The sequence below is a fragment of the Ambystoma mexicanum genome, chromosome 7q, assembly GCF_040938575.1.
Source record: "Ambystoma mexicanum isolate Mex_15411 chromosome 7q, UKY_AmexF1_1, whole genome shotgun sequence".
NCBI classification, from domain to species: Eukaryota; Metazoa; Chordata; class Amphibia; order Caudata; family Ambystomatidae; genus Ambystoma; species Ambystoma mexicanum.
Window position 1 is genome coordinate 284421063 of NC_090941.1, and position 13571 is coordinate 284434633.

Consider the following 13571-nt stretch of genomic DNA (forward strand, 5'->3'; position numbering starts at 1 on the left):
AGGTACCGTCGGACTTTCATCTCAACGAACCCTTGGTGTTACCTGTGTTCTTCCCGTCGCCTTCGTCGCCGGCTGAGAGGACTTTGCACTCGCTGGATGTAGCTAGAGCGCTGAAGTTCTACGTGGACCGCACGAAAGGTTTTCGGAAGACGTCACAACTCTTTGTGAACTTTGGACCTGTCAATCAGGGGAAGGCTCTCTCGAAGGCTTCCATCTCCAGATGGCTCTCCGGCTGTATCATGTACTGTCACCGGTTGGCAAACCGACCGCTGCCTGGCCGTCCGAGAGCCCATTCCACCAGAGCGATCGCAGCTACCACGGCGTTCCTATCTGGTGTGCCCCTGCTGGACATATGCAGGGCTGCTACGTGGAGGTCGACGCACACCTTCACGAAATTCTACTGCGTCGACCGGGATTCCAGGGAGGAGTCCAGGGTCGGCCAAGCAGTGCTGCGCAACCTGTTCGCCTGAGGTGAGCCTGGTGAGGAGGTAAGATGCTTAATGTTGAGTTGATGTGATGCTTAATGTTGAGCCTTTGCCACCTCCCGTGGTTGTGCATGTGTGTACTGCTATGTATTCTTTATTCATGAGCATGTGAATCCATGCCAGACCCCATGCTGGAGAAGGAACAAGTTACTTACCTGTAACTGTTGTTCTCCAGCATGGGTCTGGCATGGATTCACATGCGAACCCTCCCGCCTACCCCTCTGCGGCTCTTCACTTGGTCATACTGCCACTTCACGTGCTTCCAAATCTGAAGATGGCTGCCAGAGGCGGTGCTTAGGTAGAGGGCAGTCATTGGCTGTGGTCAGTATGACGCAGAGACCAGTGATTGGTTATTACTACGAAAGACAGATCAGAAACGAAACTGATACTGGTTTTTTCTTTACCGAGGATTCCCAGCCTGACGACGGGGAATATTCATGAGCATGTGAATCCATGCCAGACCCATGCTGGAGAACAACAGTTACAGGTAAGTAACTTGTTCCTTCTACACGCTTTCGTCGGTGGCCGTCTACTAGAAGACCACGGACGGCTTTTCCTGCACAGTCCCGCCTGTGTGTACTTTTGACGCGTGTAAAAACACATGCAGTTTCCTGAACTCTTAGCGTGCGGCTTCCTGGCTTTGTGTCAGTTTGTTCGCGTGTAGGCCACACCCAGTTCCTGAACTTCTAACTTGCTGTTTCCTGGCTGTGTGTACCATTGCACATGTAATTCCACACGCAAGTTGTGCTACGCTTTTGATTTAAATCATGGCACCTGTGATGAAACAGGTGGATTTCTACTCCCTATTTCTGTTCTACGTGGGAAAGGAAGTACTGCCGACAACTGTTAATTAGAAGGTGATTGTGCATAGTACTTTGGACGCTATCCTGTGGTGCATCAACCCGGTATCTAGCGTGAGCCTCGTGCTGTTCAGGTTAAGTTTTCCCTTACTAACCTTCCCTCCTTTTGTGGTTGTTTCCTTATTTGGATTACATCAGAGACTTGTTGGCAGAGCCTCCAGTTATCAGAATCTACAGGTTAGTGTTGTACTAATTGCTATTGCTGTGCTATTAGTGAGAGTTAATGTTGGGACACTTCTCATAATACCTTATTGTATCCTAGGCTGACTTCCAATGGTTTTCCCACGCCCTTTCCAGTGATTCCTCTCTTCCTGTTCTATTAGTCAGATAGTGGTATCATTTGAAAGGTCTATTTTGACTTCACTACTTTCAAGCCATTTTCATCATCAAAGATCCGGAAGAACCCTACCAATTGTATCCTTTAGGGTTATACCTGTATCCTTTTACATAGATACTTCGGTGATTTATGACACGGGCGTCGTGATCTTGCACCAGTTCTGGCTATGTCATCGGGTCATCTAGGCTCCGCAGGAATACGTTCCGCTGCCCATTAACACATCTGTGACGAAGAGGGTGACCAGATATCTACCTTTTGGGTTAGAACCCCTGGTTTCTAGAGAGGAGAGTGATTTCCCTTCAAGGTTTTACAAAGAAGGTGATGATGTGCTGGGGTTGGCTGAGGACCTGCAGGTTGCTAGTGGCCTTGATACTGAGATGGACATTCCACTCCTTGAAAGCCTAAAGCTGCTTTCCACCAGACGATGGCCAAGGTGGGAGATAGTCTAGGCCTTTCTGCTCCGTCCAGAACTAATAGTCCATATGAACTGTGTGATATTCCTGATGATGCTCCCAAGAGAGAGACGCTCCTGCCCTTCAGTGTGGCAGTCTAGGCCTGTGTGCTGTAAGTGTAGGTTGAAGCTTGCTTCTGCAGTGACAGTTGACTGAGCTGGTAACTAAACACTGTCCTGCTTCATCAGGTCCAGTGTTTATTTCCTCTCATGCCTCTCTGGGAAGTTTGGTGGTTCAGGCCGCAACAGCTAACCTGAAGACCTCATCTCCCCATCCACCAGACAGGTCGAGTAAGAGACTCTACGCCTGGGGAAAGATGATGTTCGCGTTGGGCAGTCTCTCCATATGTGCTGTGAATGCCTCTTGCTCTCTGGCATATTTCTCTTACGGCATTCAGTCTGCGGTGGCCAATGCGTCCAAGCACCTCCCTGAAGGGGACATGCGGGCAGGCTTTCTGACCCTGGTCCCTGATGGCAGGGAGGCTTCACACCAAATGTTGCAATCAGTCCTTAGGGCTAGCTGTGAAGTCAGCTAAGGATAGGGGGGTTTTGCCCCTACCATTACTGTAGTAAGAGGTCATGGTCAGTCTGCCCCCGGAAGACTGCAGGGCAGATTCTTCCCGAGTAGTAGAGGTGCCCGAGGACGTGGTGGCGAATAACTTTCAGATGCGCAAAGTCCTCCAATCGCAAGGAACAAGTCCTGGCCTCAACCTTCCTGCACCTTCTGGGCCTCCTGCACCTTTGTGGTCCAGGAGATGAGGCTGTGCATGAGATTACATCAGTGGCTTCTCTATTGCCAGTGGTTGCAGTTTCAGGGCCACATAACTGACAATTTACAGGTCTTGGACCAGGTGGCTCAGTATCCTGCGAGGTGTGCCCTGCGGGACAACTGCTGAGAGGTGCATTGCTTCATCAACCTTGGCCCCAGGTGACTCTTACCTGTTGGGGGGTACTCACTTGTTGGACTGTGGTCTCCTGGGAACACATCAACTAGCAGCTGCTGAGGGCGATGAGGCTGGCAGTGGTAGATTATTGTTCTCTCTGTGAAACGTAAGACTGCTGATCCTGACAGACAACACAGTGGCCATGCACAACAAACTAGGTGGTGTGTAATCCTTGCCTCTGTGCAGAGAAGCAATGCTACTGTGGTTCTGTTCTGGGCTCTGGAGGACAGCGTCTTTCTGATCGCAGCCCATTTGGCCAGAAGAGAAAATGTCACAACTGGTGCCTTGAGAAGACAGACTACCACTTCCCACAAGTGGAAGCTGTGTCAGGAAGTTCTGGAGGAGATCTCATTTTGGGGAACTCCTGAAGTGGACGTGTGAACAAGAAGTGCAGGCTGTTCTACTCCAGGCAATTTCCACATCTGGAAGCTCGGGGGAATGTACTGATGGTGAAGTGGAATTTCGCCCCCCTTTATGCGTTACCGCCGATCACTGTCCTTCTGCTGGTTCTAAGGAGATTGTGCCTGTTGATATTGGTTCTGATCCCTCCGGACTGGACGAGGAGATTGTGGTATCGAGAAGTGCTGCACATGTCCATCTGCCCTCCCTGGCGCCTTCCAAGTAGAGTCGACATGCTCCCAATCGGAGGGGTGTCCTCCACCCAAACCTCAGCAGCCTGAACCTTCATGCTTGGCTACTGGGAAGCTGAGATACAAGGAGTGAGATTGATTGGATAAAGTCCTTGATGTACTCCTCTCAGCTCGAAGGCCCGTGAACAAGTCCATTTATGTCTGCTGGTGGTGTACATTTTCAACTTTGTGTCGGGAGAGGGATCTGGAACTTTTATCCTGTCCTTTATCACCTGTTTTGGATTTTTTGTTGGCCTTTCCCAACTATACCTGCAGATTGGCACGGTTAATGCATACCCAGCAACTATTTCTGTTTTCAAGAGGTCCCTTGAACAGTGCTTGTTCTTCACAATGCCCACTGTCGTCCAGTTCGTGCAGGGTTTGTCAAACCCATTTCCTCCACGCCAGTTTTTTGTCCAGGTGTGGGATATGCATTTGGTTTTGACATTCCTTAAGGGGAGCTCTGTTTGAAGCCCTCCATTCGTGTTCCATTAGACTGATCACCCTTAAGGGGAGTTTCCTGATTGCCATCACTTTGGCAAGGTGGGTGAGTGAGTGCCGTGCATTATCGTTTAAAACTCCCTATCTGGTTTTCTCCAAGGAGGCAATTGTAGGAGTGAGTCCCTCAATTCTTCCTAAGTTGGTCTCAGATTTTCATCTGCCTCAAAAAATAGATCTTCCTGTGTTTTTCCTCCACCTCCTAAGGCAGAGAAGGGATTCCATTGTCTGGATGTGTTGTGTGCCCTCAAGTAAGGTCTCTTGGATGAGCGAGACTAGGTAAAATGACTAGCTTTTCATTGGTTTTGTTGCTGCTCATGCTAGTAAGGCTGTGAACAAATGGACCCTGTCAAGGTGGATCATTCTCTGCATCTCGAAATGATACAATCTGTTAGGAAAGAATATGCCTGAGTGTCTTAGAGCACATTCTACCAAAGGAAGTGGATGCTACCTCTTCCCTGAAGGGAGAGCAGGTCCGGGTATCTGGGGATGGGGGGGGGGGATTTGCGGGGAGTCACTGTCCTGGACATCTGCCAGGTGGCAACGTGGGCGTGTCTGCATGTTTGCTAAGTATTACTGCTTGGATTCCCTTTTGGAACAGGATGGCCAATTTGTTAGGGCAGTGCTCCAGCGATTTCTGATCTAGGTGGTGTCCCTGCGCTCTTCCTCCCTCTTCCAGATTACGTTCTGCTTTGGAAGTCTATCATAAATGAGGAATCCGTGGGAGGAAGGAATTCATTCGAAGAACAAATTACTTACCTCTCTGTAATGTTATTTCGGATAGATATTCCTCCCATGGATTCTTCATTGCCCTCCTTACCTGCCCCTCTTGGGAATAGCTAGTACACCATTGCATCCTCAGTCCCTCAGCGCAAGAATACTGCGGAAGAAGGGTGGAACTGAGGTCACGGGGCACTCAATATATACTGACCCAATGACATGTATATCGTGGAGTGTGTAGGGCCATTGAACGGAACTGACACAGAGCCGCATTGCGTCCCCTGGCGGCATAAGTTTTAAAAGAAAAGCTGCGCTGTGGATAGGAGATTACAGATGAGGAATCCGAAAGAACATTTGTTCTTTAGGTACTTCAAATCATGTTGTGATCTGTTAAGCATGTGAAGCCTGAAAAACATATTGAGAATGTTATACCTAGTCCTCTGCGGTGCTACTTATTTGCTTTAACTTTGACAATCCATCTAAAGACCATTGACCTATGTCATAGAAAAAGCCAACTACCAACCCAGCCTCTGCTATCGTTATACTCTTATAATATCAGCTACCCACTGTGGCGGGTCGGAAGAAGTCGGACTTGCGTTGAACATTCTCAACTGTTTTGTTTAAATAATAAGAAAAATGCCTAACTCACCCTATTGCTATGGGAATATTCCCTACCGAAACAAAACTAGGGGTGCCCGTCCGTCATCAAAAGTACAAAGAAAAAAGGCCTCAGTCCAAAACCTTGCTCTAACTGACCTTCTGACTCGAACGAATAACTAAAGATTGCTATAATATCGATCTTCTGTAACCTTCGCTTTTGCCTTCTTTCTTGGAGCTTTATTTCAGGGTTTTCAGGGTTTTCATTTGCAACAATCTGTTAGTACAGAATGTTTGTTATTGAATGAATTATGTATTTAAAATTGATGTTTCATCTTTTTATGTTGGTAGTGTTAAATATTTCGCTTTTAGTAATTTTAAAAACGTTGGTTAGGATTGTAATGTATTATGTGGAGTGTATGTAGTTTGTGTAAGGTTTCAGTGCAAAGCAAACCTCATAAAAAAAAAACATTGCAACAAGTCTAATTTTGCCATTTCCTGAAAACAAACTATTGATCCTGGTTCTCAGTGTCTGTTTCTGCAAATCCTGCTATATGTTCATAGGTCGGCTATCCCAGACTATGCAAGACCTATCAACGACTATCTTGTTATCCTTTTAGATGTAGTTTTGTATATTCTTTCCTCTTATTAAACTTGCCGCTCTTGGGGTTTGATATACCTTTAACAATGGTGTGGCACAACCAGTCCTGGGACCCCTTTCCTGGGCTCCCCTTTATCTCACTTTGTGAAAGATTATTGCTTGCACTTAAGCGTGGATTTCAAAGTCTCCTTAATAATGGCTTCCATTTTTTCTCCACAATTATACTTATTAACTTTCTTGTGGTTTCCCCAAATACACATTCATGCTTTCTCAATGATTTACAATCCTCCTTGCAGTTCCTTTCAAATAATATATGTGGTCCTGTTTGCCACCCCCTTCTCTGTTCCACCCTGGTACCTTCACTTCTGATGGGCTGATTTTCAGATTTGGCGTCGGCATGTAACCCAATAAATGTTTTATTTTTTTCCAATTTACCTGTGTGGTTAATTTTCTATGGATAAGTGTGGACTAATTGTAGCTTTGTGTCATCCTGCATCCCCTAGTAAAGCACAACTGCTCCGTCATGTTACCAATTTAAGCAAGGTTTGGATTTCTTTTTGAGCAGTGTGCTCTACCCCTCCTTAAGGTTAGTGGTTGTACAGCCCTCACCAGAACCCCAATCAAAAACAGCCTTAACAGTGGGGTGTGTGCAAAAAGAAATGCAGGTCGATTTCCTCCACTCCTGGTCACCTCTTTCTGTTCTCCACTATGGACTTGCTCTCGGCGCCTTGCTGTGTCGGTGTGCTCGGCGTATGGTTGCCGATGAAGGTTTTGTTCCCCCTGTGCTCTCTGGTTTTGGCGTTGTTGGTCGGGCCCCAGACCCACCACAGCTTTTCTGTGGTCACGTCACTGCTTAGGACGGTTTCCAATCTTCCGTCCTGGTAGTGGATTTCCCCACTGTCGGTTGCACTGGGTCTCTGGCGTCTGTCTCTGCCATGCTCTTCTTTGCGTGTTGCTGCAGGCTTTTTGGCCCCACACTGCTCTGCCGGCCCCTGAAAGTCATTGCTATGTCAGAGGGTTTCTCCTGCATATGGCTCTCTCCTCTCGATTGGTTAGTCCCTGCTACATACGTCTTCACATTCAAAGGGGCATTTCGTTTTCCTTCTCGTGTTTTTTTTATTTTTTTTGATCTAGCATTACCTGAAGCCAAACAAGAGGAAGACTCATTGCTTGTGATTGAAGGCAATCCCATATAGGCAGATAGTGTTGCTTGCATACGGAGTTCCTTGTGAGAATGCGTCTTTGTCCTCTAGAGGGTAGTTACTCCCAGTGAGGTCCAAGTTGCGCAGACCCCTAGGGAGGCTCTTGCGTAGCGGGCTCACCTCCCTAGCCTCAAAAGGGCTGGCGCCCCCCCTGAGGAGAAAAGGGGCGAGTACTCGTGATTCGTCACACCACTCATACACTCCCTATGTTAACACTTTTCCCATTTTTCCCTATTCATGGCTTTATTCAGCCTGGTACCTCGCCCGCAACTTTCATCCTTTTGCTGGTTATTATTTCAACCACATTGCTTTTTTTTTCATTCTTTTTTTTTTTGTTAATCCAACCCTCTACCTAGCCCACACTATTACTTTTTTGCACTATCCACTTTATTCTTTTTATGCGGACATCGAAGGGCCGCCTTACCACTAGATCCTTTTCCACTGCTCAACTTTCACCTCTCCCCTGTTCTCACAGCCAAAGCCACTCTAAGCGTTTTAACCGTGTGGCATAGCATTTCTATTTCCTCATGATGTGGCTGCTTTTTGTGCAGAAAACATCCTTCCCTTTTTTGCTCTCCTCCCCCACCATGTTTATGGTGGCCGCATTTCGGGACTTCTTTAATGCGTCCACGATCAACAACCCTCCACTCATCTCCCCCCCCCCCCCCCCCCCCCACCCCCCCCCACCCCCCCCCACCCCCACCCACCCACCCAACCTCCTAGCCAGAGACATCTGTACCAGTCCACATGCAGTTTAGATTTTGCTCTCTCATTTCACTGCAGCCTCGGATTGAGGAAATACTTTTTTCACGCTCTCTTCTATAATCGCCATGTTTATTTTTAGGGGTGTATGATGTACGTGAACATATATGAATGGCTGGACTGTGGAAATATGGCAGAGCCTCTGCGTTGGCCCACATAGATTGATATGGATAAAGTACCAATTCTGCCCTATATTTTTGTATGCAGAATCATCCAAACTATGCTGACGTTATTTTTGTTTCTTCTTATCCTTTAGGTAGCTTTCAGACTTCAGCAAGATGTAAGGAAAAAGAAGCAAGAAATTTTAGAAAAGCACATAGAAACACAAAAGGTGAGAGTTTAGAGTGTTTATTATCACACAATTCTCGATCTGTGCACAAACCTGCTACCATTTAAAGTGTCATTGTGAAAAATAAGTCATTTTATTCAAATGAATACAAGAGTGTATTTACTCAACACAGAAACGTTACTCTGTGAGGGCAGGCTAGGTTAGTCCATGAAGCTGAAAACTAACTTGTATGCCAAAAACTGTCAAGCCATAGACCACCATGGGGTGCTGATGGAAAGGGTCTGGGTACTGCTGGTCGACTTTTGGAACATTCTACAGCCAGCATGAGGAGAAATCGCAGGATGACAGTTGAAACCTAAGAACAGAGAGACACTAGGTAAGTGCCATGTAGAAGGGGCCTTGACATTTTACCTGCTGCCTCCCACAGTGTTCTCTTCGGCCCTGCCAGTGGGGAACGCAGGGGGATGACTGTGCCTCTGAGAGACTAACGGATGTGGCGCTCTGCTATTGAGTGGGCTCAGTGGAAGGAGGCCAGCTGGACCTGAATCGGCTGGCTTGTTTGCCATGTGAAGTGGCGAAGCGGTGCGCAGAGCATACAAAACGCCTGATTACGACAAAGCTTTACGGGCGACCTGGAGGCCTGTGCTGCGCCGTTTCTAAGCAACGGACTTGATTGACTGTGGAGCAACAGTTGGGTCGCTATGGGAGTGCTCACAGAGCTGATAGGCGCAACATGGAAAGCAAGGTAACCGGTTGTGGACCATACGAGTGGCACCAGTCTTGATTGAATTGGAGGCCAGAAAGCACTCCAGTGCTGCATCAAGACACAGCAGCTCTCCTCTGGCGGTCATCTGCCCGCGCTTGGAACCGCCATACCCCTGATGTAGAGAGCAATGAACACTGCTATGTAGAAGGGCTTGAGCATCGTGAGTGGGGTTTCTATCTCTAGAGCATTGTTGGAACCCTTACCTGTAGAGCAGTCGGTCAGCTGAGTCTAAGTGCAGTTCGTGGGCTCGCCTCTCCCAGACGAGCTCTGGTTTCAGTCAGAAATTGACATAGTTGGAGCGGATGGGTCTCACTGGCAAATTGTAGTCCAGAAGGCGATGAGGATCATACGAGCCCCCTCTCCAAACACACCCACACAGACCCGTTGCGGCTCTTAAAACGACTCCCAAGCAGTCATATGTTGTACCCTAAGACTGCAGTGCTGCTGAACAATTTCTGAGGGTTCCTGGTAAAGTCATGGCGGCTGACATGGAAGACACTCCTACCATCTCCAGCACTGACCAGGAGGGAACAACAAAAGCGGATACACAACGACTTTTAGATGAGATTTGATCCGTAAAGAGCGGCCTCTCAAGGGCAATATCAGAGCTAAAAGGTGAAGTTGAAAAGGTGGAGCGGAAACGAGAATCTCTGGAAAACAATCAGACATCTGCAGATTTAATAGAAATGAAAATGCATGGACGGATGCAAGACTTAGAACAAAAGGAGACATCTGGCACTAAAAGTTGACTTGGAGAACAGAGAGAGAGACGCTCCAATATTCGGATTGTGGGTCTGAAAGAACTGCAGGGCTAATCCAGTCTTTCTGGAGCACCGGGGTAAAGCCCTTAATCCAATAGTCTATTCGAGGAGGTACCCTCTCCGGAAATATCCTTCGATAGAATTCACTGAGCGGGCAGCTGGCCCTCCCAGTGGTCCACTATCGGTTTAGGCAAAATGTCACTATTTTAAACAGAAGGCAGACATTTCACAAAAAGCTAGAGAGAAGGAGCAACTCCTTTTTGATGGGTCCCAGACTTATCGACTATGACCCTGAATATAAGGCAGGAATGTGGTCCACTGACCCAGTAGCTGCAGGGGAATGACATCCGGTACCAGCAGAGTTTCCCATTTGCGCTAGCTTTTGAACATCTATTGGAGAAACAAAGGGTCACTTCACAGGAGGGAGGCGGGAGGAGTCCTGAAACAAACAACATTGAAAGACTGTAGATTGGAAATATATCTGGTGCTTTGAATATGAGCCCTAACAAAAGGAAAAACATAGTGCTTTTGGATCTTGGCGAAGCCGACTGTGGGATAGCATGCTCCGGATAAGTGTCCTGGATGTCTTGTATATATTTTGGCTAATGATTGTGGTTGTCGATCTTGAAAGTTGTGATGCATGTTCTTTTTTGCTTTATGGAAATTAATGTTGTCTTTGGGCGAGGGGGTCTCACTTGGGTGGCCCTTGTTTCTAAAGGCGCCTCTGGCCTGAGAGACTTAGTTCCCACCAGTATGCAAGTGGGATGGGGTATGTCCTCGGGGGGGCTATACAATGGAAACCTGGGCATGATGTAATGCTTTCTTGTGTTGAAAGTGGGAAAGGGTTAAAGGGGAGGGGGCATTTTGGGACCAGGAATGGGATTCGGAAAAGGGACACTTGGTGATGGAGCAGCAGGGTGGAGAATATCGTGATTACAGAAAGGTAGAAAATGCACTTCTAGTGGAATCAAAGTGGGCTCTTTGAATGTGAAAGGCCTTAACTCGCAAAAACTCAGTGGTGGTACGTGAGTTTCAGCAGTCTAAACTTGACATACTTTTTCTGCAGGAGACTAAATTTAAACCAGGGGAAGAGTGTTCACTGAGGGGTAAATAACTGCAGAGAATTTAGTAGTCTCAGGGCTGGATAAGAAAAAGCAGGAGTGTGTATTTTGATTCAGAACTCTCTGGGTTGGAAGTGTCGCAGGTTGAGAGAGGGATGATTGCTGGTAGTGAATGGTACAATAAGTCACATTGCCATCAAACGATGATTGCTTTACACCCCTAATCAAGAACTAGCTTTCTATACTGAAGTTCTGACCTTTTTGTGTACATAGAGGACTGGCCTTTTGATATGCAGGGGTGACCTCTATCTCATGACTGATCCCTCCAGAGACTTGTCTTCACCGAGAAGTGGTGCTCACACACAAGCCATACACATTCTACTCTCCATCACATAAAACTTTTACCAGGTTCGATTGTATAATATTGGAGGCTGCACAAGAACATTCACTGAGGGAGACCAATATTGAAATAGTGGGATTGTTGGACCACAACATGTGTAGCAACATTGGAAATAGGATCTAGGACCCCGATAGCTATACGATGGGTCTGTAATGGCAACTTTCAGAGACCTGTTTTTTAGACAAACCCTCCCAAAAGAAATTAAAGAATTGTTTCAGCATAATGATACGGATGAAGTGCCACTCCACATCATATGGGACTGATCAAAAGCAATCTTTTGTGGCCTCCTAATTCCTGAAGCAGCGCGAAAAAAGGAAGACTGCATGAGTGTAAGTAAAGGATTAAGTGTGAAAGAGGAACTACTAAAGAAATCTAAGGGCCAATCAGTAGAACTAATGAAGGCGATAAGTTCTGAGACAAGAGCTAGGAGACATTTGGAAGGGGAAAACTATAGCCCGACTACTTTTTGTAAAACAAAGATATTATGAGAAAGGGATACGGCCCATACATTGCTGGCATTCCGTCTCAAGGGGCAGAGAATGGAAAATAGTTTAATAGATTACGAGTGAAAGGGGTGAGACACTAACCAAACGGGAGGAGATGGCAAAACGCTTTGGTGAATACTACGCTCAGCACTATACGGCTGAGTTTCAGGGTACGGAGGAACTGATATGCGACTACCTCAGCACACTCCCACTTTGTCCGTTTTTATTTTATTTATTGTTCATTTGTAAGGCGCTGATACATCAATTAAATTGTGTTTCCAAGCGCCCACAGGGCAACGGGGAGGGAACATGGGAGTGAAAGGTAAATATAATAATGAAGAAAGAGAGGTGGTCCTACTAGGCCTTGTCAGCATTCAGAGTATGCAAGTTCAGGGAGAGACAAGGGATGAATGAGGGGAGTAAGTGCTAGGAGTACCACAGAGGGAAGTGATAGGGAGTAAGTTGCAAGCAGCTGTTCAATGCCTGGCAGAGGACTTGGTGAGGGTGGTCAGCTTCTAATACAATAAGTGCAGGCCTGTGAGATAGCACAGGCCAGTGGGCGTCCAATGAACAGTGCGGGGAGTGGACGGAGGCAGAGGCAATTGGGGTTGGTAGGGGGAGGCCATGACCCAGAAGGACACATAAGGGCTCTGGCCACCAGTCTCCGCAACTGTGGGGGTTTAGCGAGACTGGGAGAGGGAGAAGGAGGAGGTGAAAAGGCAAGTGTTGGGGAGCGTCTGGAATTTGAGGAGATCAGACTCAAGACAGAGAAGGGGGAGGTTTTTCCAAAGGAGGGAGTCGAGGAAAGAGATCGGCCGCCAGCTCGCTGTTTAGAAAAGCGCTTGACACGCAGAGAGTTGGCGCCGGAGGAGCATAAACATCTGGATGGAGAGTATTTGGTGAGAGCCAATTGTAGATTACGTGGTCCCCGGCCCCAGACAGCCTTATGAATGATGCAGAGGAATTTGATCCTTGCAGCAACCGGTAGCCAATGGAGAGATTTTTAGCGCTGGAGAGATGCACTCTCTTGGCTTGAGGCCAAGGATACGTCCAACAGCTCTACTCTGGATAAGCTGGAGGGGGTGTAGAGAGGAAGAAGGTAGATTAAGGAAGAGGCTATTACAGTAGTCCAACCTAGAGAGTACCAGAGCTCTGGAGTCATTACGCATCTGGGGGAAAGTGAGGAAAGGAAGTATTCCTTTGAGGAGCTGGAGTTGAAAGTGGGCCTTCTTGGCAAGGTCCTGGATGTGCGGGAGGAAGGAAAGAGGAGTTGAAGATGACTCCAAGGTTTCTGGCTTCAGATGAATGAGAAGGGGGAGAGCCCATGAAGAGTGGCCAGAGGGAGGGAAAGGAGGAGGGAGCCTGAGTTCCAAGGGGAAGGAATTCCGTCTTGCTGACGTTGAGGCAGATATCATTGGAGGCACACCAGGACTGGATGGCAGATAAGCAGTCAGGAATTATAGAGGAAGTAAGGAGCGGATCAGAAGTAAGTTTAAAGAAGAGTGTGTGTCCCCTGCATAACACTGGAAGTGAGGGGTGAAAGTGGACATTCGTTGTGCCAGCGGAGCAAGATAGATGTTAGAGCCAGGGAGACAGGTTGGAACCCTGGGGAACGCCACAAGTGGCGATGGAGGTGGGAGATGAGAAAGAGCCCAGGATCACCTGGGAGGGACGGTCATTGAGGAAGGATGTTAGCCAGTCCAGTCCCTGCTCGAGATACCCA

General features: G+C 47.5%; 1 protein-coding gene across 1 annotated transcript in view; it reads left to right on the top strand.

The window, feature by feature from the left end:
* RBM26 (RNA binding motif protein 26) overlaps positions 1 to 13571 on the top strand; it is a 1704516-nt gene that overhangs the window by 1046938 nt on the left and 644007 nt on the right. The window contains exon 17 of the mRNA XM_069639899.1: positions 8343 to 8417. Coding sequence (XP_069496000.1) covers positions 8343 to 8417 — 75 coding nt within the window. The remainder of the gene's footprint in view (positions 1 to 8342; positions 8418 to 13571) is intronic.